General features: G+C 52.6%; 5 protein-coding genes across 5 annotated transcripts; 1 reads left to right on the top strand and 4 right to left on the bottom strand.

The window, feature by feature from the left end:
* Window positions 1–5498: 5498 nt before the first annotated feature.
* On the bottom strand, window positions 5499–6302 carry ACET3X_002176 (uncharacterized protein; the record flags this gene model as incomplete). Its single annotated transcript, XM_069449487.1, has 2 exons — window positions 5499–6126; window positions 6193–6302. The coding sequence occupies 2 exons, from the start codon at window positions 6300–6302 to the stop codon at window positions 5499–5501; spliced, it is 738 nt and encodes a 245-aa protein (XP_069308723.1).
* A 242-nt stretch (window positions 6303–6544) lies between these two features.
* On the top strand, window positions 6545–7948 carry ACET3X_002175 (uncharacterized protein; the record flags this gene model as incomplete). The annotated part of the gene is made up of 3 exons (XM_069449475.1): window positions 6545–6694; window positions 6794–7872; window positions 7933–7948. 3 exons carry the CDS (start codon window positions 6545–6547, stop codon window positions 7946–7948), a joined length of 1245 nt encoding a protein of 414 aa, XP_069308722.1.
* A 3336-nt stretch (window positions 7949–11284) lies between these two features.
* ACET3X_002174 (uncharacterized protein) lies at window positions 11285–13037 on the bottom strand (the record flags this gene model as incomplete). Its single annotated transcript, XM_069449464.1, has 2 exons — window positions 11285–11998; window positions 12069–13037. 2 exons carry the CDS (start codon window positions 13035–13037, stop codon window positions 11285–11287), a joined length of 1683 nt encoding a protein of 560 aa, XP_069308721.1.
* Window positions 13038–15664: 2627 nt separating this feature from the next.
* On the bottom strand, window positions 15665–18289 carry ACET3X_002173 (uncharacterized protein; the record flags this gene model as incomplete). Its single annotated transcript, XM_069449453.1, has 9 exons — window positions 15665–15692; window positions 15747–15921; window positions 15974–16056; window positions 16132–16226; window positions 16290–16312; window positions 16366–17088; window positions 17146–17869; window positions 17900–18011; window positions 18072–18289. 9 exons carry the CDS (start codon window positions 18287–18289, stop codon window positions 15665–15667), a joined length of 2181 nt encoding a protein of 726 aa, XP_069308720.1.
* Window positions 18290–19243: 954 nt separating this feature from the next.
* On the bottom strand, window positions 19244–21254 carry ACET3X_002172 (uncharacterized protein; the record flags this gene model as incomplete). Its single annotated transcript, XM_069449442.1, has 5 exons — window positions 19244–19730; window positions 19782–20020; window positions 20204–20656; window positions 20704–21040; window positions 21088–21254. 5 exons carry the CDS (start codon window positions 21252–21254, stop codon window positions 19244–19246), a joined length of 1683 nt encoding a protein of 560 aa, XP_069308719.1.
* Window positions 21255–21477: the final 223 nt, after the last annotated feature.

Below are 21477 nucleotides of genomic sequence, written 5' to 3'. Positions count from 1 at the left end.
TGTCCTTCTGCCAGACAACTACCGAGGCTTCACGTCCTTTGTTATTCCAGTCTTTCACTGTACATGAATATGCATTCATCAGTGCCGTTCATGAATTTCCCCCCATCCTTGAAGCCGGTTTTCCTTACTTGTTCGGTATAACCCCAACCAATCGTGAGCGGCACTAGGTGAACAGCTAGTCGTTCTTTCACCTCGCCCCTTTCGCCCTTGTTAAAGAACTGCTGTTCGATGGAAAAGTTCTCCACGCTTTTGCGGGGCAGTTTCCACCACATCTCCGCGAATCCCTTCACGAACTCGGCAAGGTAACCTTGTTTATCGTAGTTCTCCTCCACACCCAACGCCACTTGGGGCCAGCGGTTCGCATATTTACAAACAAGTGTGGATATGGGATAGGGTTGATAAGCCACAGCCACCTGCTGCGATGGCAAATCAAGTCATAGCCGTGGTTACACGGAGTACAACGACGTCCACGGACGAAGCATAATGGCAAATGCTCTGTGCGCGTGCGAAAGCTGAATGGCCGTTGCGCAGGTCGAGTTGAACACCAGGATATCCTCGCATTCGGCATATATCTCTGGAGATATGCTGTACTCGCTCTGCTGCATCGTGACCAATTGGCTGCTCCACCTACAAAGTGCAGTACGCGTCTTGGGCTCAGCTTTCGCATGAACCTTGCCGCATCAGTCCTGGCTCCGCAAATCGGCGAGAGAGTGTGCGAATATGCGTCAAAAGTCGTCGCGAGATACGCTTCGTGTGCGGCTGAAGGCGGGGAAATCATGCATGCGCCATCAGCCAATTCCCAAGATCTCTCGCAGCGCCACACACTGGCGCTAATTGATGATCAGGAAGACATATACAAGGACTGATACGACGATGTCTGCTAAAGCCTCGACTGCAATCACTTTAGTCTAGGAAGCACGCACGAGTTGCCCCAAACTACCCACGTCCCGATCCGGCGGATCTTCTCTGCGGTCGGCTTCGAGCTCACTACTCCAGTAGGTCGACTACTTCGGAGGGGCAGTTGGAAGAGAACAAATTTCTCCCCGTGTATCATGACTTTCCCACAGTCGCTATGGCCAGCTTTCGTCACCAAGTTTTGACCGCTCCCTCGCTCAGTTCTGATGGAAGCAGCCATTCGGACCGGCACTTCGCCTTTCTCCACGAGATCGAGAAACTTAGTCCCGAAGCATATATCCATGTTTATCCGAGGCGTGTCCCATTACACTGTTGCAGACCCGTCCATGAATCCGGTGCCGCGACCTTTCCCGAAAACCTTTCTTTCAGTACATAGCGTACTGTGAGCAATCGATCCTTGGACCAATACACCTACCCGTACTACGAAGATCGCCTTGAGCGCCATTGTCTTCCATCTTGAGAACAGATATCCCAACGAATGCCCGATCTTCTCGCTGATTATTGAGTAGCCTCGAGCTGCTATAAGAAACAACATTTGGCTTCCGCTCGCGCTCGTCATGTTATATCCTTTCTGTAGCACCTTATGATATCCTTGTCGATCTTGTTCAACCAGGAGCCGACATCGAGGACGTTCGGTCGTAAATTCGGGGACGCGTCGCTGGCGGGTCCGGTCGTCTTGAGAGCTACGATAGGATTTGATGCTAGGGTAGAGGCGGATATTGTATTCTAGTAAGATAGAGAACGCAGGCCGGAGAACTCTAAGAGTGTGGTAACTAGTATCATGTTACTTTTCGCGTAACCGCAATCGGTGGCATTGTCGGCATCAAGCGGAGACTGTTGATACACTAGAACCGTGTAACGACAGACAGCTCATGAGCGGCGACGAAGAGATGTGTCAGCCTGATATCTCATGTCTAGACACCCGCGTGGGAGATCATATGTCGCGCTTCGAGCCACGTTCCGTCGTCGCGTCGGAATCGAACAGGCCGTGCATTCGCAACGAAATGGGTCGGTGTATTCAGCTCATGATGCTAGCTGGTTTCTTTTCGCACAAGTCTCTAGTTTGGTGGACAGGCGAGCGAGTGGGCGCCGGAAGTTTTGTAAGATACGGAGGAAGAGCGTGGTGTTGGGTGAATGCGTCAAGGCGCATGACGCCACGGAGCCCCGCCAAAGTCGATTAATCATCTGTCACAATGTGACATCCGCATCGAGGGCATTGCTTCGTCACTTTCTCAACCGCGTCCTGGATCGCCATGTCAGCTTTCTCCGCATCATTATCCCATCCTGCAGGCGTTATGTTGCCCGTAGCCTTCTAGTCGTTGTGTTGCTCGCACAAGTCGCCAGCGTGGAAGTCAACGTTGTGGTTTGCGCAGCCGCGGTGACAAAATGTCGCGCAGATAGAAGTGTGGCCGTCTTCTGCCACTTGTAATTGGTAAAAAGAACATTCTGCGCAGATGTTATACCGGAAGTCGGCGTGAATACCGAGCCGCACTTTGACAGTAAGTTTGTTGTAGCTATACGAGTTAGCACTGGAAGGAGTCTTTTTCAGGCTATGGTCTAAATTGCCTCGCGGGTTCTTGCAAGATCTTGCATCTTTGGCTTAGTGAGTGAGACTAGATAGGGCCGTGTATGAGAATGGACTAAAGAAGTGAGGAGAGATGTACGGGCTGATCAATCACATCAAATGCGCACCAGAATCTTGAGAAAGACAAGGTTTATTCGCATTCGTATCTAGGCTAGTCCGTATGAACGCCATGCACCATATATCTCCATCTTCAACTCACGATCTTCTTGTGCACGTCCAGCAGTCAACCCACATGATAAGTCGCCTCAAGGTGTACTCCGCTCAAGCTAAGCCAATCCTTCAAATCTGGAAAGCAAAAGGTTGTCCAAAAGTGCGATCACGGGAGTTCTTAATGCGAACGGTAGTACGGACAGCTCCTCCGATGTGCATGATCGCCGCGTGCCATTATGCCTTCACGTCCACGGTAGGGTGCGCGGCAAAGATAACAGAATTCATATCCGCATCCTTTGTTTTGACCTGATCTAGTTAGTATCAAGAAACAAGGGACATGAGTGTGAGAGGCGCTCACAGGTCATATGATCGCAGCCCTCGGACTTCTGGATGCGTACTTTGCATTGTCGACAACGGACGGTAACGCGCTTGAGCAAAGCCACACTGGCCTCGTTTTGCTTTTTGCGGATCCGGCGTGACTCTGTATTGTCGTTACGTTCCTCGCGCGCGATGCGTTTTGTATACTGTTCACAGGACTCGTTTTCGTGAAAGGGTACCGGCGGGTTGTGGGCTGTACACATCCGGAAGTGGCATGCAACGCAATAGAAGATCGATCCTTCAAGACTGTTGACGTGGATCTGGCCGGAGGAACAACCTTCGGCGATACAGTGCACGAAATCGGGGTCAGATCTGAGGAGTCTAGTCGCCAAGAGCTGGTCGAATCGAATGTACAAGTCATGAGGTGCGTACCTCTGTACGTCGCCATGGGTAATGGTGTTGGTACATCCACTGGACGGGCACTGCACTTGTTCGACTTCCCGCATCCGTGTCTCCAGCCAACGGAGGAAACATCCACGGCAGAACTCGGGAGTATGTGCACAAGACATGAGGCTCGGAAAGTCTTGCGCAGGATAGGTGGTTGAACAGCCAGAGCACTCTCGCACGCTGGTGGAAGTCCTAATGCTCCCCTCTTGTCCGCCTCTGTTGGTACGTGAAACCGGAGTCAACATGGGCCGGGAGTTGTTGATAGGCGGACGGGAACTCGGCTCTGGCGGTGATTGAATGGCTGACACAGGAGCATTTGACTTCCGTGAGTTGCCATCGGGATCAGAATCAAACTCGGAATCCCATCCGTCATACTCAGAAGAATCATCGAAGTAACTTCTGTTGTCGATGAAGGATCTGTCAAAAGCCTTGTGAGCTCGACGCTTACGCTTGGCCGCATTGTGCTTGTCTCGGCATGTCTTGCAGTTGACCCAGTATTGCCCGGTAGTTTTCTGGAGATCGCGCTTCGTGAGTCGATCGTGGCAGGTTCCCCATCTGCCTTTGCGTTTGCTCATCGTCGTGCGTTGGTGGGGTGTAAGTTGCTTGGAACTCAAAGACGTGGGACATCGTCTCTGATCTTTCTGGAAGGTCTGTGCTGCTTTTCATGATGATGGTGAATATGAGTGGTGAACAACCACGTTTGGAAGTACTGGCGTGCAGGGTGGCGGGCGGCAGAGCGAAAACCGGGCGATGAACGATGAGATATGAGCTCAAGCCCCACTGAACTTGTAAGCACATCATTATTGCCATTCTTGTTACTGTTTCGTATCGAAAGAGAGTTGGCCTGCGCTTTTCAGTTTGTTGGTGAAGGCGGGACGAAGGTAATCTGTGCAGTCAAAAACTGATGTATGGAACTCCAAGTAATGGAACGATGACGGTAGCAGCATCTACTGCAAGTTCGGCTGTTCTTGAGGTAAGACACACTCTTATGCAGTCATACGCAAATGGCACGATGGTGAGAGCAAACGTGAGGCGGTGACGGCCTCAGCGTAATCCCACTGGAACCTTTGGCATTGAGCGGGATGCGTTTGATTGCCCATAATGAGTTCAGCACACGCGTTATGATGAGTGACTAAACGGAAAGTAGCACAAATCATATCTACATCTTGTGCCTGTAGCCTTCGTTAGTACTCCGAAGATCTTGTCGAGAATACATGTAACTTACAGGCATCATGACCTCGTCCACGAGATCTCTGGTCTGAATTCCAATGCAGAACTTCGCAAAGATGTCCAGCACCGCAGTACTGAGACCTTTACTCGAGAAATGCTGCGGCAGTAGTTGGCGTGGTCTTTGCTGGATCAGGGCAATGATGGTGGTGACTGATTGAAGTAATGTTTCATTGTGATGACGAAAGTGCGACGCCTTTACCTACCGTTCAGATCCTTGGGCTCGTCCTTAAAATGTGCTCTAGCAGGCGAGCTGATTGTGATAACCTCAGGGTATCTTGCTGTGACGTCTTACACGCCTCGTCACGTCGTGCTTCAATCGACGGCACCCATCCGATTACGTGTCTGATTGTAATGGCACTCACTGAAGGTCTCTTGTTGTTGATGGAAAAATATGGCGAGAGGACGTGCTGAAGGACGGGTGTGGTGAGTGATGCTTGCCAGAAGTTGGGAAGTTGCGGGGATGAAATCAGGGTCCACTGACTCGACTCGCCGCACAACTGGGAGGTGAGCACGAGCCATGACCGATTTAATGAATGAGGAAGCAAGCTGGTTCTCGGGAAGTCATACACACGGCCAACATTTATCCAAAGAGAAACACATGCTACTACGTTGTGAGTTGAACAGAATAGTTTTGGCATCGATGTCCGCAGTACCTTCCCCTGCACTACAACTGGAAGATACGACTAGCCAAAAATGAGGTTCGTCGAACCATAAACAACAATATATACTGTCATCCGCAGGCTCATCAAGCCCACAGCTAGCGTAAGATTTGAGCGACTGTAACAATCATACCCGATGAACGCCACAAACACCATCTCAATGCACATCGCACCTCCTCCTCCTCCTCCTTCTTTTATGCCCCACCCGTCCACGGCTTCCCCTGCGCCTTCTGCCACTTGAGCACCCTCTTCCTAATATCCGCGGCCGTCTGCTGCATAGGATTAAGTTTCCGATCCCTCGCCATCCTCTCATAATCCTCTCCATACCTCGCGACCAATCTCTCCACCCACTCCCTCTCCCTCTGACTCTGACCCCTCGGCGCCTTCTTCGCGCCATTCAGCGCCGCCTCCTCCAGCTCCTTGATGACCGGATTCTGCGCCTCCTCAGGCCTCTCTGGCACCATGGCAAACCCATTCCATTCCTCAGCACCTCCATCCTCGTCCTCGAGGTCGTTAAGCGGGTCGTTGAGCGGGTTGTCTTTCTTTTCTGAAGCGAGGACGCCGGTTACGCGGAGGATAGCGCCGGTTTCGGGGTCGCGCTCTACTTCGATTTCTTCCGTGGGGATGTTCTCTGGCTTCTTGGCTTTGGAGACAATGTTGAGCGCGTTGGCGGTGCTGGAGGCGGAAGTGTCTGCGCGCGAGGATTTTTCGTCATTGAGGCCGAGGAGGGCGATTGTTTTTTCGGTGCCGCCGGTCGCGTGGTTGAGGCGCGCGGTGAGGCCGAGACGGCGGTAGTTTTGTGAGAGGGTCTCTTTTTGGTTCCTGGGGAGAGAGTGTTAGTTTTGGTGTTGCTATGTAGAGTCGTAGTGTTCAGGCGCAGTGCCGTACCAGTGCTTTGCGATGATGGGGTTCTGCAGAATCTTCTTCTTCGAGGGCCCGTTCTGGCGCTTCCGCGGGATGGAAGACTTGTTCTTCTTCTTCTGGAGTTCGCGACCCATTTCGTCTGATTGGCGAGAGCTATAGAGGGTATCGGATTGGTAGTTGTGGTGTTGTCGAGGCGGTGGTCGCGACTGCCAAAAGTTTTGGCGAACTTTCCGTTAGCGTTATCGATAGCGGACTAGGTCTCTCCCGAGCTCCAGGCCAGGCCAGTTTACATGTTGCAGGCGACAGACCCCTGAACGTCCAACCCCTCACGATCCAATATCACGGATAATTAAATCGAATCACTTGACCCCTCATCATGGTGTCGCGACGCAACAGGACGCTGCTTTCCTTGGCAATCTTCCTGGGCGTGCTGGCATGGAACGTGGCTGCTGCTGCCGTCAAGGGCGAGACGGCGGGTGTGCCAGTGGGCAACTTGAGCGCCCATGAAATTGAAGAGCAACTACAGGTACGACAGTCATTTACTAGTCTCAGTTGAATATCGAATTGTCCTCGTTCAAGCGACACCGTGATGTCGCGTGCTCACAGCGGTACTCACACCTCCTAGGAATGCCCCCTCGTGCAAGCTCTCAACCAGCACAAGATAGCTTCAGCCCCCACGACGTCGTCGCTCAGCTCCCAGATCTTCGCCTTCCTCTTCCCCGGCAGCCCTGCAGTCAATGCCCTGCTGGCGACGCTCTACATCTCCGGCCCGCCAAACTTCCTCCTCGCGCTATGTCCCCCCAACATCGACCCCTCGTCGCTGTCCGTCATGGTCGCATTCGCCGTGGGCGGGCTGCTGGGTGACACCCTCTTCCATCTGCTGCCCGAGATCTTCCTGGGCGAGGAAGAGCACAACTCGGTCAAGTTTGTCATGGTGGAACCCAACAAGAACCTTTTGTTGGGCGTGGCCATCATGGTCGGCTTCATCACCTTCGTAGCCATGGACAAGGGCCTGCGCATCGCGACTGGAGGCGAAGGCGGACACGACCATTCCCACGGCCACTCGCACGCCAAAGTCGAAGATACAGCCAAGACCACAAGCATCGACGTGGGCAGCGCCAAAGACGGCGTGCGCTCGAGGAAGGCAGGCGCCAACGGCACATCATCCGTCGCCGAGACAGCGGACAAGGAGATCAATGCCAGCGTGAAGCTGGGGGGCTACCTCAATCTCATCGCAGACTTTACCCACAACATCACCGACGGTCTGGCCCTCAGCTCCTCTTTCTACGCCTCGCCTACCATTGGCGCAACCACAACCGTCGCCGTCTTCTTCCACGAGATACCCCACGAGGTCGGCGACTTTGCCCTCCTCATCCAGTCCGGCTTCTCAAAGCGCGCAGCCATGGGCGCCCAGTTCGTTACTGCTGTCGGCGCATTCCTCGGCACCTGCATAGGCATTGCCGTGCAAGAATTTGGCGGCAGCTCTGCGTCTGCGGATGTCCATGGCTCCGGTGCTGGTATCATGGGCACTAGTCTGCAGTGGGGAGACATGCTGCTGCCCTTCACCGCCGGCACTTTCCTATACGTTGGGACCGTGGCCGTTATCCCAGAGCTGCTCGAGACCGGCCCGAACAAGGGCCAAGAGCTTAGGAAGACTTTGATGCAATTTGCCGCCATGTTTACGGGTGCTGGTATTATGCTTTAGTAAGTTGTCTATTAGAGTTTAGCTAATGCTTGGAGTGACATGCGCTGACCTGTCAAAAGTATATCGTGGAATTAGATTTTGGATCTCAGATTTCAACTAGATCTCTTCATATTTCCAGCGTCTTTCAGGACACATGGCGAGTGTGCCTGGTGGATAGCGGATCGGCAAGAGCCCGATGTTATGGCGCAACTAACTTTCCGGTACAAACGGCGCCTGCGCATCACCTACACAGTGTGGTATGGAAACGAGACGCGGGCATCAGCCGGCCGCCGACCTGAAGTCGTCGCGCCGGGCGCCATAAGCACCGAATGCATTTTGTTGTTGTGGTGCCCGATACGGCAACGTTCCCCTTTTGTTCAGCGTGCATCGTGATAACAACACCGCGGAATATGACGGCGTGTGCAATGCGTCCAGACGTTAGAACTTCAGAATTCAGTCCGCCCAATTCCTCCAATTACCACGTTTTGCAACTGTGCGCAAGATTCAGGGTCAGTCGTACACAAGCCTACAAAAGATCAATGACCTCGTAACATTTGCAAAATACTGTTTCAACGGCTCTCTCGCGCGTTCGGACGAATCAGTAATAAAGGCTTCCCGTTTCCAGCTGCTCATTTGGCAGATCTGAACGTTTGTTTACTCAACTACTTTCGCCCCAAGACGTTAGGGCTGACGGTACACGTAGCTTAGGCCCGAACCTGGCACCGGATTTTTCCCCAGATTCTCTCGGCATACCTTGACTTTATTATCGCTCCGCTAACGCAAGGGGGAGGTTTTATTACCACTGTTGTGGTCATGGCTGTGCGTAGTGGGAATTGACTTGAGCATGGGCAAGGGAGACGGCGGGAAGGTGGAAGGGATGTCTCTTCTTCCATGTCGATATCAACTGATCTATTATGTGTCGCGCAGGCGCAAGAACCCGAGTTTCCCCAGGTTCGTCGGGCGCGCTTTTAACTAAATGTTGTTCCGCTAGAAGATCAGGGGTGTCTCGACCAACGATCTGGTCGTGGCTGTGCTTGGAAATACAAACACCCATACCTCCGCTTACGCCCAGGACGGGCCAATGCTCGTCTTTCTAGCCGAAATGCACCATCGTGCGCAAAGACGCCATGGTTTCGGGACTTGTACATTTGATTGCATCCGGAGACATCCCCTTCGTACGACAATTCGCACATGTTTATTCCAACACGATTCGCTTCAGAGCCATTTGCATAATGCGGGCCAAGGCGTGCCAGGGGAGTAATCTTTAAACACAGGCTGTCTGATCACTAAGCCACACTTGTACGAACTAGCGCTGCCGCCTTACCGTCTTGACGAAGCACCAAAGTGGCTGCCGGATAACCGCCGTTGGTGGACGGCGGGCGGGTTGTCTGTCATACATATGGGCCGCATGTCATGGTGCTGGCTGTTCTTGTAGCGTCTTGGGTGCCTGATCTTACTCATTTTTGGATTGATCTCGCGATATCTTCCTGTCTTTCTTTTGTCTCCGACTAACGTTGCGTTCCACCCAGCCAGCCAGCCTTTTTGGAGTGAGGATATAGTACTACAACACACCAAGAGTACTGTGACGGATACAACTACTTCCTATATACCCCCAGGGAGACAACCGCATGAGCATCCCCGCCTCGCATCTCTTCAAAGGACTACCCAACCACCACGCCGCAATGAAAGACCTAGCAGCCACCTGGCGCCACCTCTCCCATACCGAAACCCGTCCCTCATCCACGCCAACATCACCATCCACCACCCGGCCCTCACACCCCCGCCACACACCCCGCCACTACACCCCACGCTACCGGTCCCTCATCCCAGCCCTCCTCTTCCTCCTCTGCATACCAATCTTCTTCTACCACCTCGTCCCACGCTACACTTCCAGCACCGACACTCTCATCTCCTCGCTCGCACACAAACTGCATTCCCCAGCGCCAACGAGCAGCTCGTGCACGCAAGGGATCGGGTCCCTGCAGTGCTGTGCGTTGTTTTTGGCGGCGGCGCCGTGTCAGGATGAGTGTAGGAAGATGTATGTGGATCGGGAGACGATGGCGTTGACGAAGGAGTATGATGATTGTGCGGATAAGTGTTTGGGAGAGTATGAGAAGGCGTGTGGAAACGAGATGGAGACGAAAACGGAGAAGGGAGAAGAGGAGGTGCAGACGAAGACGGGGCCGCCACGGCAAAAAGGGTCGAGGACGGCGGAGTGGTGGGGTAAGGTGAAGGGTGGTGAGGAGTGATTTGATGCTGCCGCATAGGAAGACGTCTTTGTTTCCGGGTGGTGGGCTTTGGAATCGAATTACCTACCGATTACGCAAAACAACAACATCAACAACGACTGTTCAGCTCTTTCCCCCCCCCCCTTTTTTTTTCTTTTTCTTCGAGTACCACCACTACCGACCTTCCATGCCGAAGAAAGCACAATTCCGACATACAACGAATACAACATTAAACAACCCAACCCCCCGACCCCGCTTTGATACCATCAGCATCCTCCGAGGAGTGGCTGCAGCGGAGGCTGTGCAAGTTGTGGATACCGCCCGAACGCCAAGACTGCGGCGCATGGCGCATGGATGACAAACAAACAAACCGGGTAGAACGGCAATTCGCAAGGGCGCCTAGTAATTGATGACGGAAAGGAGAAGGAGGGATTGAACCGGGTTTGCCGAAGGACGATTGGGATTTCGTGCGTGTTTCAGGATATTGGTGTGGCTGGGGGGTTGGGGGATGGAGAGGTGTGGTGGTGCATGGGGAGGGTGGGATTTGTCTGGATAGTTCCGGATTTTTTGGAAGCGAAGGGGAGAAAGGGTATGTGGTATTTTTGGCTCGCTGGCTAGTTTGATGGTGACTTCGGCCGATGGGTAGGGTGAGGAGTACGATCAGGTTGTTCGTGCGGTACTGCACTGTCCCCCTTTTTCACATGTTGTTCATCTAGAGGTTGTCTGCATTGTGTATGTCAGCGGTGGCACTCGGTGTGCCAAGGTCTTGTTCCATAGCAGGGTACAGAATCCGAATTCTTGGTCAGGGTCGTATTTGAACTGGACCCTCGGAAAGGACATGAACTGTTTTTGATGAGTGGGGTTGCAGGGCAGGGTTTGGTGGGTTGACTGTCATAATGGGAATAGCGCGGGATTGACGCGTTTTGCAGCACCATCTTTTACGACCGCGTCGCGTCGTTTCTGCATCGGCCTCCGTCTACAACATCAGCTTTTCATCCTGGTCGTGATACAGCACGCGCGCCACGGCTTTAGCTAACGAAAATCCCACCCATGGTACCGTACTGACCCATAGACGATGAGCGACTCACAATTACCGCTGCATCATCGCCTCCATCGTCAAAAGTCGACCAGATACATGTCTACATCCCCCATACGGTGTTTTAGTTGACGATAGTCCAATCCCGCGACTTGGACAACATTACTTTCATTCCTTGATAGTAACGATCCAATACCCAAAGGCAGTCCACATCACCGTCGTACCCATGCCCATACACATGGCGCTCGTCCATGCATCTAGCCCCAACTCCGAGCTAATGTAACGACCCGCCACTCCGCCAATGACGCCCATCCACGCAACAAAGAAGCCCACTTCCCATACCTTTTTCCTCAGTTCTGTCCATCTGCTTCTCTCTTTTGTCTGCATATCCCCGCGCATCGACGTGCCCCATTCGTTAGCAAGCATAGTTACAAAGCTCCAAGCTTGAATCGCTGGTAGCGGTATCATGTAGAACAACGCGGCAGGAACAGACCAAACCCACTCGCCCCAGGTAGGATTGATGGGGTTCCTTGTCTTGAGATACACCGCAGTGAGCAAGAACTTTACCATGTAATCCCTCGGTATAAACCGCATGAACGGGTTCACGCCTACGAAGAAGTAGGAAATCATCGTTGTAAATATAACAAAGGATGTGACCTCGCGGCGCAACGCGGCGTAGAAGAACAGCGGCGGTTGGTTGAGGTACATGGTTGGATGCGCGTACGACTCAATGTGGACGGCACGGGCCCAGCGGACTTGCTGCAGAAGCCAGCGGCGGAGGGTGACGGGCGTCTCGGTCGCGGTCACGGCGTGGGGGATGTAGCGGACGCGATAGCCTGGGAGGAGGAGGCGGGTAGTCATGTGTCGGTCTTCGTTGACAATCTGTGGAGTGTTAGCGCCATCAACGAGACGTACGTGGAGACGGTATTGATGTAACGAAGAGGAAACTGACCATCCAGTGTCCAAAGATTGTCTGCTTGTACCAGGCTAGTAGCTCAGGCTTGATAGCCTTGATAAGAAACGCCGCACACGGTCCGCTCTGGCAATCGTTGGCGCCCACGGCGCTTGAGAAACATCTCGAAAGATGTAATTCGTTCAAGTAAATCGTGTTGCCCAGCATCGTCACAAGATTGTCTTTCCAGTTGTGAATGTTCAGTGCCGTACTGGCTCCTGCGCATTTGTCGTCGCCGTGTATAGTCTCGATTGTTGTCTGGATGGTATCCTTGTAGACCATGGAATCGGAATCAGAGGTCCATACGTACTCGATATCGAGAATTTCGGATAGCGCAAAACAGATGATGAACGAGGTAAACATGATGCCCTTTTTGTGCATGTGGGGTTGTGTTACACATAGACGTGTTATGGCGTCGGGTCCTGTGAGGTGTATCTGGTGATCGAGCAGCGTCTGCTTAGCAAGTGCTATGCATTTCTCGATGAGAACAAGGTCTTGTCTCCAAGTCTCAGTATCACTCTCCATTTGGAACGCAATTTCCACGAGTGGAATGGGAAGGTTGACGACGGCCGATTTAGTAGGGTAGACCTGATCATTGTCAATCGGAGCACAAGATGTTGGAAGCTGGAGGACAAGGATCGAAGTAAATATCTTTTGGAAAACGTCAACCATTGGCTGGTCTTCTGGTCCATTGCCATCAATACAAGCAAGCACAAACCGACACCCCTCAGCATCTAAGTAACTGTCAAGAGCCTTGGTGAAGATGACAGGATCCTCGCGATATCCCACAATTGCAGCAATACAGCCGAGCTTGTCCTTTGGCAAGCTCTCAGGATGTGCTCGATATTCTCCTTTCTCAGCTAGGTTTAGCTCAGAATAGGCGCTATCTTTTCTTCGCTTCCGCTTGCCACTGTTTCCACGGACTCTTTCATTGTCCCAGCCGCAGTGTTCTGCGAGATACACCATCATGATTGTGTCAAAGGTGTAGAGGTAGTCGGACCAATACAAGGTAAGATAGTAGTAGAGGACTGTTGCAGCCAAACAACCGATGAAGTTGTACACTTTTCCGGATGTGGCGACTAGTTTTTGGATTGTTGGTTCTGACGAGGTATGTTTTTGCTTATCCTCTGTTTCAGACGACCCAGACAACTGTAAAGAGGTGTAATAAGAGCAGAGCCGCACATAGCTTGCGCGAAGCCAGTAACTTGGAAGTAACTTCATGTTGATGATACTAGGTAGTTGGAAACACTGATCAAAATCGAGTCCCGATTTATAAACAGTACACTCATACCGTTGAGACCGTGCAGCAAAGGCTTGGGACTACACACCAAGACCCCCAGCCGACAAACTTCCGGACCTTCCTGAAATGTGCCGTTGTCCTGCAGGGTTAGTGCAATACGATTCTGTACTAATCATACAAGCGACCCTGGAGTAATACCTCGGGAGACTTTGAATACCGCTTCAAGTCAAGGTTGACGGTACGTACAACTCTTTTGAGCACAGTCTGATTTCAGTTGAGGTTAGTGGCTACCTGCTCAACAGTTTCCTCCAATGATGGAACTCCTACTTGCTGCTGTCACGATCCGAACTGGCGTCACGATGGTGTCATCCCTGTCTACGTACTCGGGTATCTCGCGGTATCATTGCCGAACAATTTGTAGTCTACTCTATCTCACATGGGATATTACCAGAATAGACCTGGTGAGACCCTGGGGTTGCTTGGCCACTCACGTTGATTACCAACCTCGGGGCGCAGTTTCCATGCCAAGGTCTAGAACCCTGCGGGCGTTTGGTAACATTGACCGCTCAGCCTTGGAATCGTACCTAATCTCGTGGTCTGTGCTGCCGTTCCTTCTAAGGATAGGCTTACTTGCTGACAAGATTCCTTAGGCATTCGCGTTAGTCGTCTGTGCCCACAACAAGAACACCCGAAACACCTGATTTCAAGCATTTCTAGAACGTAAAGGGCCTTTTTCGGAATATGGAACGAAAAACCAAACTCCGTTCCGCTCCGCGCGTATCTATGGATCACCTACAAGGAGGAGCACGACTCTTGTGCAAAAGCGCCGAAAGACCGATATGACCCAGGGATCGTTATCGTCAGAATAATTGAGAGTTTGGAGGAATTCAAACCGAGGCAAACTGAAGGGCAAAGCTTTAGAAACGTTGAAGACTTCAATAGAATACTCGAACTTTGTCGGGTGCGCACGATATCGTTAGTCAGGTACGAGTTGGTAGATGCGACACCATACCTAGGTAGTGCCACGTTGCGATTCAGGAGGGACCAGGGTCTCGGGAGATTCCACGGCATAAATAGACCACGCAAGACCTTTTCTCCCCATATAAATCGCTACCCGTTAGCTCTCAAAGGCGAACATTGCATACAGACCAGCCGAAACACACGCGGTTTCGCGCACTCCTCTGGTCTCGGGCGTAGTCCCGACAATATCGCAACATCTTCATTCTTTGCCAAACCCACTAGAGTGGTACCTTCGAGACTCAAACGTGGGGATCGAGAGTGTTGACAGCTGACACGAATCCGTGTGATCCGGGTTTCTTTGGAAATATCGCGTCTAAATGTGTACAACCTCCCATTCATGGCGCTAGCAGTAACTCTAATCCCCGAACCCGAGAGCATCCTCGATTTTTAAACCAGGCAACCAAGTTTTGGACTCCACGGAAGCCGGCCATCGTCTTACTCAATCCCACTGCGCGATCCCTCTATCTCTCGTCGCTACGCTTGAATCCATAGGAATCGACCAAACATGGGCGCAAAATCAGTCTCCAATGGCCGGGAGACTTGGTTGGATGGACTTCGCGGCGTCGCCGCAGTCATCGTTGTTTGGTTCCACATGACATCCGGAAAGCTCGTCACACCCTACCGATCCTTCTGGGACGCTCCAGCATCTGAGAATCGGCAATTGATCCAGCTTCCACTCTTTCGGATCTTCTTCGCCGGGCCGGGCATGGTCTGCATCTTCTTCGTGGTATCTGGGTACTCCATTTCCATTGGCCTGATCAAACTCCGCCGCGAAGGTTCTCTGACCGGATTTTATCAGAAGTTGACGAGCAGTGTGGTTAGACGGATGTTTCGGCTGTGCTTCCCGGTTGCAGTCACGATGCTGGGGAGTCATTTGTTGTACTATGCTGGATTTTACACTCTTCATTTTAGAGAAGGTACGGGGTGTCCAGGCGCAGACCCGTGGAAGTCTCCAATCCCGCATTTACAGTGTTTGCTCCGGTCTTTCGTCAGCATCGCCAATGTGGAAAACAACCAGAATCTGACGCTCAACGATCGTAAGTAAAAATTGATGACGATAGAGTCGCGCCTTTCTGACCATTACTCCAGACTTCTGGACGATTCCAATAGAGATACGCGGCTCGATGAAAGTATACCTAACACTACTTGCGCTGTCCAACGCTCGCGAGATGGTACGACTGTCCATCATAGGACTTCTTTGTGCGCGGTCATGGTGGAATGGCACACCCGAGTTCATGGCTTTCTTCGCAGGCGTCTTTTTTGCCGAACTCAACGCTTCTGCATCGCTCAGACAGCAAGAAATGCCTGCAGTTGCGTCTCCATCCTTTCACCATCATCACAAGCCGAGCACATCCTGGACTGGACTGGACCGACTGTCAGCCTTGTCGGGATATCTGGTCTTCATCGTGGGCATCTACCTCCTTTGCCTGCCCATACGGATCCAGTCTGACGGTAAGATTGACCCAAAATTTCCGCCAGACTGGTTCTTCCTCGATTGGTGTCCTCCGCTCTCGTGATGGATACCAGAAGCAACAATGCGCATATGGCATACGTTCGGCGCGATCTTGGTCGTTGGTAGTATGCGTGTGCTACCTCGACTCCGGGCACCGTTTGAAACGAGGATAGCGCAGTTTCTAGGTCATACCTCTTTCAGTCTGTACCTGTGTCACCAGACTGTTCTTCGCATCATGCTGCATTGGACTTTGTATTGGACAAGCCTTTGCGTTACTGGTACGAGTTACTTTGATGCTCATGTGCATGGAAAGTGGGGAATAGTATTCGTGGCGTGGATATTGTCAATACCTTTGATGGTAGGAGTGATGTTGCTGGTAAGCATCTATATGGCGGATGCAGTTGATCGAAGAAGTATCGCTATAGGCCGTTATATGGAGAGACTGCTATGTAAGTTATAGGGTGATAAAACCACAGCGTACATTTAGCATAATGATACTGTAACTTACCGGATCCGACATATGTCGCATCACTGCATCTATCTCTTCCAAAATCTCCACCCACTTCCCCTACTACCACCCTCACCTCTCTTCTTCTCAGCACTTCCAATTACGTTCCCGACAACCTTCTGGTCCATCGCGTTCAACTTGTAATTCCTCAAACACAACGTCAACGGCACAATCGGCGCCGCACAACAAAGCGCGCCAATAAGCAGATACCGCATCGTCTCCTGGTACGCCCTATTAATCGCAATGCGCACCGGCGATCCAGCCGGATACGTGACGTAGTCCGCCGCGACAACGATACTCCCGTAGATGGTCGCCCAATCCGCCGCGTTCTCCGCCGGCAGATACAATTGGAGGTTTCGCGGGATATACGTGCTCCAAATCGCGCCTGAAATGGCTGAGCCAACGGCGCCGCCGACTTCGAGGAGGGTGAGCCAGACGGTTGTTGCGGCTGCGACTTGTTGGTGGCTGACGCTGGCTTGGACACCTAACTGCACTGGCACGTTCAGGAAACCGCCTCCGATGCCGATGGCTATCTGAGTGCCGACTAGCGTTCCTGTTGATGCGGATTCAGTGCGGTAGTGAAGCATGAGGCCCATGCCCATGAGGTAGATGGCGGCTCCAAGGGTGACATAGTATTTGTAATGTGCCGTGTATTTGATCAAGAGTGAGACGACGACGCTGGACACGGTGGAACTAAAGGTGAATACACGCGTAATGTAGCCCGAGGTTACGATGGATTGGCCTTGGACGATTTGCAGGTAGGAGCTGAAGTAGGGGAAGACGGACATGTAGAATGCCACTGTTGTCTTGGTCAGCATGTAGATCAGCGGAGAGGGCAGTGATTAGGGTGACTCACTGAAGTAGAAGAATGCGATCAATACACCGGCGATGACTGTCCGTTCTTTGAACAGATTCGGCGGGAAGAAAGCTTTCGGTGCGAGTTTCTTGCTCGTCTCCCACAGTGGGAAAGCAAGAAGCAGAACACCGCCAATGACTAACATGGCAATCATGCTCGCATTTTTCCATCCGCCACTCGCACTCGGAGCGAGAGTAAGAGGTAGCAGGATCAACGATATAGCAGCTGCAAACAACAGCAAACCAAACCCATCCAGATCGAACCAGATATTCTTCAGCACCTGCAACGTATTGCGTCCATAAAACGGACTCGGCACGTCAAAGCCCAGGTTCTTCGCCCGCCGCTGATTCATCCACAGACTCACAGCCAGCGGAATAAAGCACACGGGCAGAATAATAGCCCAGATACCGTACCCCCATCTCCACGAAATGTTTGTGTAAATCGCCTGCCCAACCTCCGGACCCGCCCACGTCGTCCACAGAAACGGTAGATCGAAAAGAGTCGAAAACAGTGCGCGATTCAATAGATCCGTCGTGTCAGCAACGAAAATCTGTTGCAAGACCTGTAACCCGTTGAAGCCGGCTGCCCAGAAGATTTGCGCTCCAGCAAAAGTTTGCACGTTGTTGGAGCCGGCTTGCATGATGTAGCCGATCGTGTAGAGCAAGATGGTGATGGAAAAGGATTCCAGGCGGCCAAAGACGTCGGCAATCTTCCCCATGGGAGGCTTGATGACGGCGGCTACGACGCCTTGGACTACGTAGATGGTGGAGACGAGGGAGTGTTGCGAAAAGGCTGAGGTTGCGTAGGGCGTCAGCGCGCTGGTTACTTGGATTTCAAGTGAAGTTATGTTGGCGATGAGGAGGAGGCTAGAGTGGAGTTAGTAGTGTATGAGGCTTTCATAGTGGTGGGAAGTTGTAAGGACGTACGTGACATATGCGATTATGAGCGAGGTCTTTGTCCACGCCTTACTCACGGCTTCAATGCGCCTCACACCAGCCTGGGCCGAATGTCCACTCGAAGCATCGTCGCTGAGCGAGCGTTCGCCGTTGTAATCAGCATCTTTCCCCAAGTCGGCGCGCTCAGTCTCGTTACGAACACCACCAGTTTGCGGCACCGCCTCATCCGGCCCCATCGAGTCGCGCATCTTCTTTTATCCCAAAACAAAAAATCTCCCAACTCTTTCTTCACAAATGTTCAAAGTCGCAATACTCGCAGTGCGCAAAAAAGCGCAAACACCGAAGCATGGCAGACACGGGCTACTTTATCTGATCCGACCCTGCATCGCATCGCCCATGACCGACGTGCGCGATGACGGCTGGGGGCGCCTGTGTCATGCGATTGGTACACACTATCGTCGCCAAGCGCAGCGGTGGCATGGCGGAGTGCCGCACTCACCCACGCGACTTGTGCTGCGTTACCCTCCCCTCCCTCCCAGGTTACACCGGGGGTCCTGTGCAATGACTACATGGCGTGTCCGCGAACTACGGATCGGGGTCCCAAGGCGCCCTGTGGTGTGCGGGCGAGCGATAGGTCTCGGCTGGATCTAATCAGATCCGAAATCGTTCGTTGGGGGCGTTGGTTGGTTGGAGGGGTGCGGAGTGATGGTGTCTTGGGGGTACTGGGGTTACGTCAGGGCTGAACCCCGAAACAAATTTTCTTTCCGTCGCCCTTGGGGGCCTGATGGTTGGATGGCAAGCATTTCGGTCACACCGATGCATCCATCTGACATTGTTTCGATAACTTCTGCGACGTCGTGGACCTGTGCGCTAGAGCTGTCAGCGCCGGATGTGGTGCCGTGGTGTTGTCGGCGCGGTGCGACGCGGCACAGAGTTGACTGGATGCGAAAATGTTTCGTTTCTATACCACCTTCCGTTGTAGATATTGCTAGGGCAAGGATAGCACTCGTGGAGGAAGATGCCTATGGCTGTACTAATGTTGGCAATGCAGTGTCACAAAAGCCGAACAGGCTACTCAAGACTCAAAATCTAGCCGGATAACGATAAAGGATGAGTATTAAAACTCGAGCTCGAGTAACAGTGTGGACTGAGCCTGCCTCACCCAGGTCACCCAAACAGCCATCGCAGTCTCAACAACCAAATCACACGTCGGTCTCAGACTTCTCCCTCAGCTCCTCATTACTTCCATCCCTCATAACGCTCCTGCGAATCGCCTCATCCTCCTCGCCCCTCACCCCACCTTCTTCGTCCTGCACTGTTCCATTAGTCTCTTTATGAAGCGCCAGCTCCGGGTTCGCCGCCTCCAGCTTCTGCCTCACATCGCCACTCATCTCGTCCAGGCTGGGAACGACCCACTTCGCACTCTCCCACGGCTTCACGCCCATGAGGTACATGGTGTCGATTTCCTCGAGCGTGCGACCCTGGCCTTCAATGACAAAGAAGTACACGATAAGCCCGCCGAGCACGTTCGTCCCGGCGAAGACGTAGCCGTAGCGGAAGTCGATGGCGCCGGTGATGAACGGTGTAAAGAAGGCGAGGAGGAAGTTCCAGAGCCAGTTTGATGCCGTCGACAAAGCCATGGCCTTGGCGCGGTAGCGGCTGGGATATAGCTCTCCGCAGATTGCCCAACTGGATGGTGTTAGTAGGGCAGCGCGGGTCAAGAAGCGAACGGAGACTTACATCATTGGACCCCATGTTGTTGCGAAACCGAAGATGAAGAAACACGCAAAGCATATCATAGCTGTGGCGGCGCTTTCAGTGTTCTCGGGGTTATCGCGGTCGAGCGCGAAGTGGCCAACAGAGGCGAAGATGAGGAAGCAGATGAACATCCAGACTGAGCCGGCGATGAGCGATTTGCGTCGACCGTAGTGTTCGACGATGTAGAGGCCGTAGAAGGTTACGCCAAAGTTGATGCCGTTCTGGGGATGTTAGCACGGTTACAGATCGCCTTCGTGGAGGGGCGGGCTCGCTCACCAAGATCATCTGCGTGACGAACGAGTTCTTGATACCGGTGCCAGCGAAGACGACAGTGCCGTAGTAGAAGCTATGCAAGGTCAGAATCTGCTCAGCGAGTTCGAAGGGATGTCTTACAAGTAGTTCGCACCCGTCAGCTGTTGGAACATTTGCAGTCCCATACCAAGCGCCAGCCGGTACGCCATTTTCGGCGCCATCCACATACCCAGCCATTCCTGAATCGGTCCGTTGGTTATCTTGCTTTCCGCTTCAAGCTTGATTCTCATCTCCTCAAGCTCCAACTGGATGCTATGATGGTTGGTCGGCACGCCGTATACCCGCGACATGGTCGCAGTGGCCTCATCAACCTTACCATTGCGGTAGTTGTATCGAGGTGTCTCCGGAAAGGCTAATATACCAACAGCGAGGATAGCGCCGGGTACAAAGGACAGACCGAGAGTAATCTGCCACGATGCGGCCTTGCCGGACTGGTGGCGCTCGGCAGCGTAGTTGAAGACTGCAGCAAGAAAGATACCGAACGTGATGAAGAGCTGGTAAGTAGAGATCATCGCACCGCGAATGTGTCGAGGTGCTGTCTCCGCCTGGGTATCGTCAGCAGTGGCAGCCTGTTGTCGGGCAATGGTCTTACCTGATACATAGGCACGAGTAAACTCAGTGCGCCAACACCAAGACCGGCAACGAATCGGCCCATCATGACCTGATACCACTCGTCTGTCGCGGCAATCTGCACGATAATGCCAACGGAGAAGATGCCACACCACCAGATGATACTCATCTTCCTTCCAATCCAGTCCGCAATCGGCGCTGCAATCAATGCGCCGAACAGCGTACCGATAGACAACAAACCGACTATCAATCCGGAGCGTACATTGGAAAAGTACGGCGTGCCATCATCCCGCCTCTGGCCGAAGCGTCTGAGGAAGTCCACCATGCCTAGAAATCCAGAAATTTGACCAGTATCATATCTAGCAGCGTGAGTTGCTGGAAGGTGGTCGTAGTGGCAGCAACTTACCCAAAGACAAACCCACCCATCGATACCAACATGCCCATCCAGAACCCCTTCCATGTCAGTCTCGGCAGCGGAGTGTTATCATAGCCCTCATGTTCGCCAACATCAACAGAACTCCTGCGTCGCCAGTCTTTGATTGGATTGGTTAGTTTCGACTTGATCTTGTCCATTGTTGCGGTAAACCTTGGTCGATAGTATGAGGCTCAAGTAGCCACTGAAGTTACAGGCATCAAGTCGCATGACTGCCTCACCTTATAAACTCGACGAATCTTCGGCAACGGAATCTGGATGTTCCATGCTGACTGCATCCCGTTACCCCATGGGCACGAGATCGAGCAGAACCTTACGAGGGATTGGAAGATGCTGGGGAGAACTGTGGGGCGGAAGGTTGCG

Source organism: Alternaria dauci, chromosome 2, assembly GCF_042100115.1.
Source record: "Alternaria dauci strain A2016 chromosome 2, whole genome shotgun sequence".
Classification (NCBI taxonomy): Eukaryota; Fungi; Ascomycota; class Dothideomycetes; order Pleosporales; family Pleosporaceae; genus Alternaria; species Alternaria dauci.
Note: the sequence above shows the minus strand (reverse complement) of the source record. Positions and strands in the feature narration are given on the sequence as shown.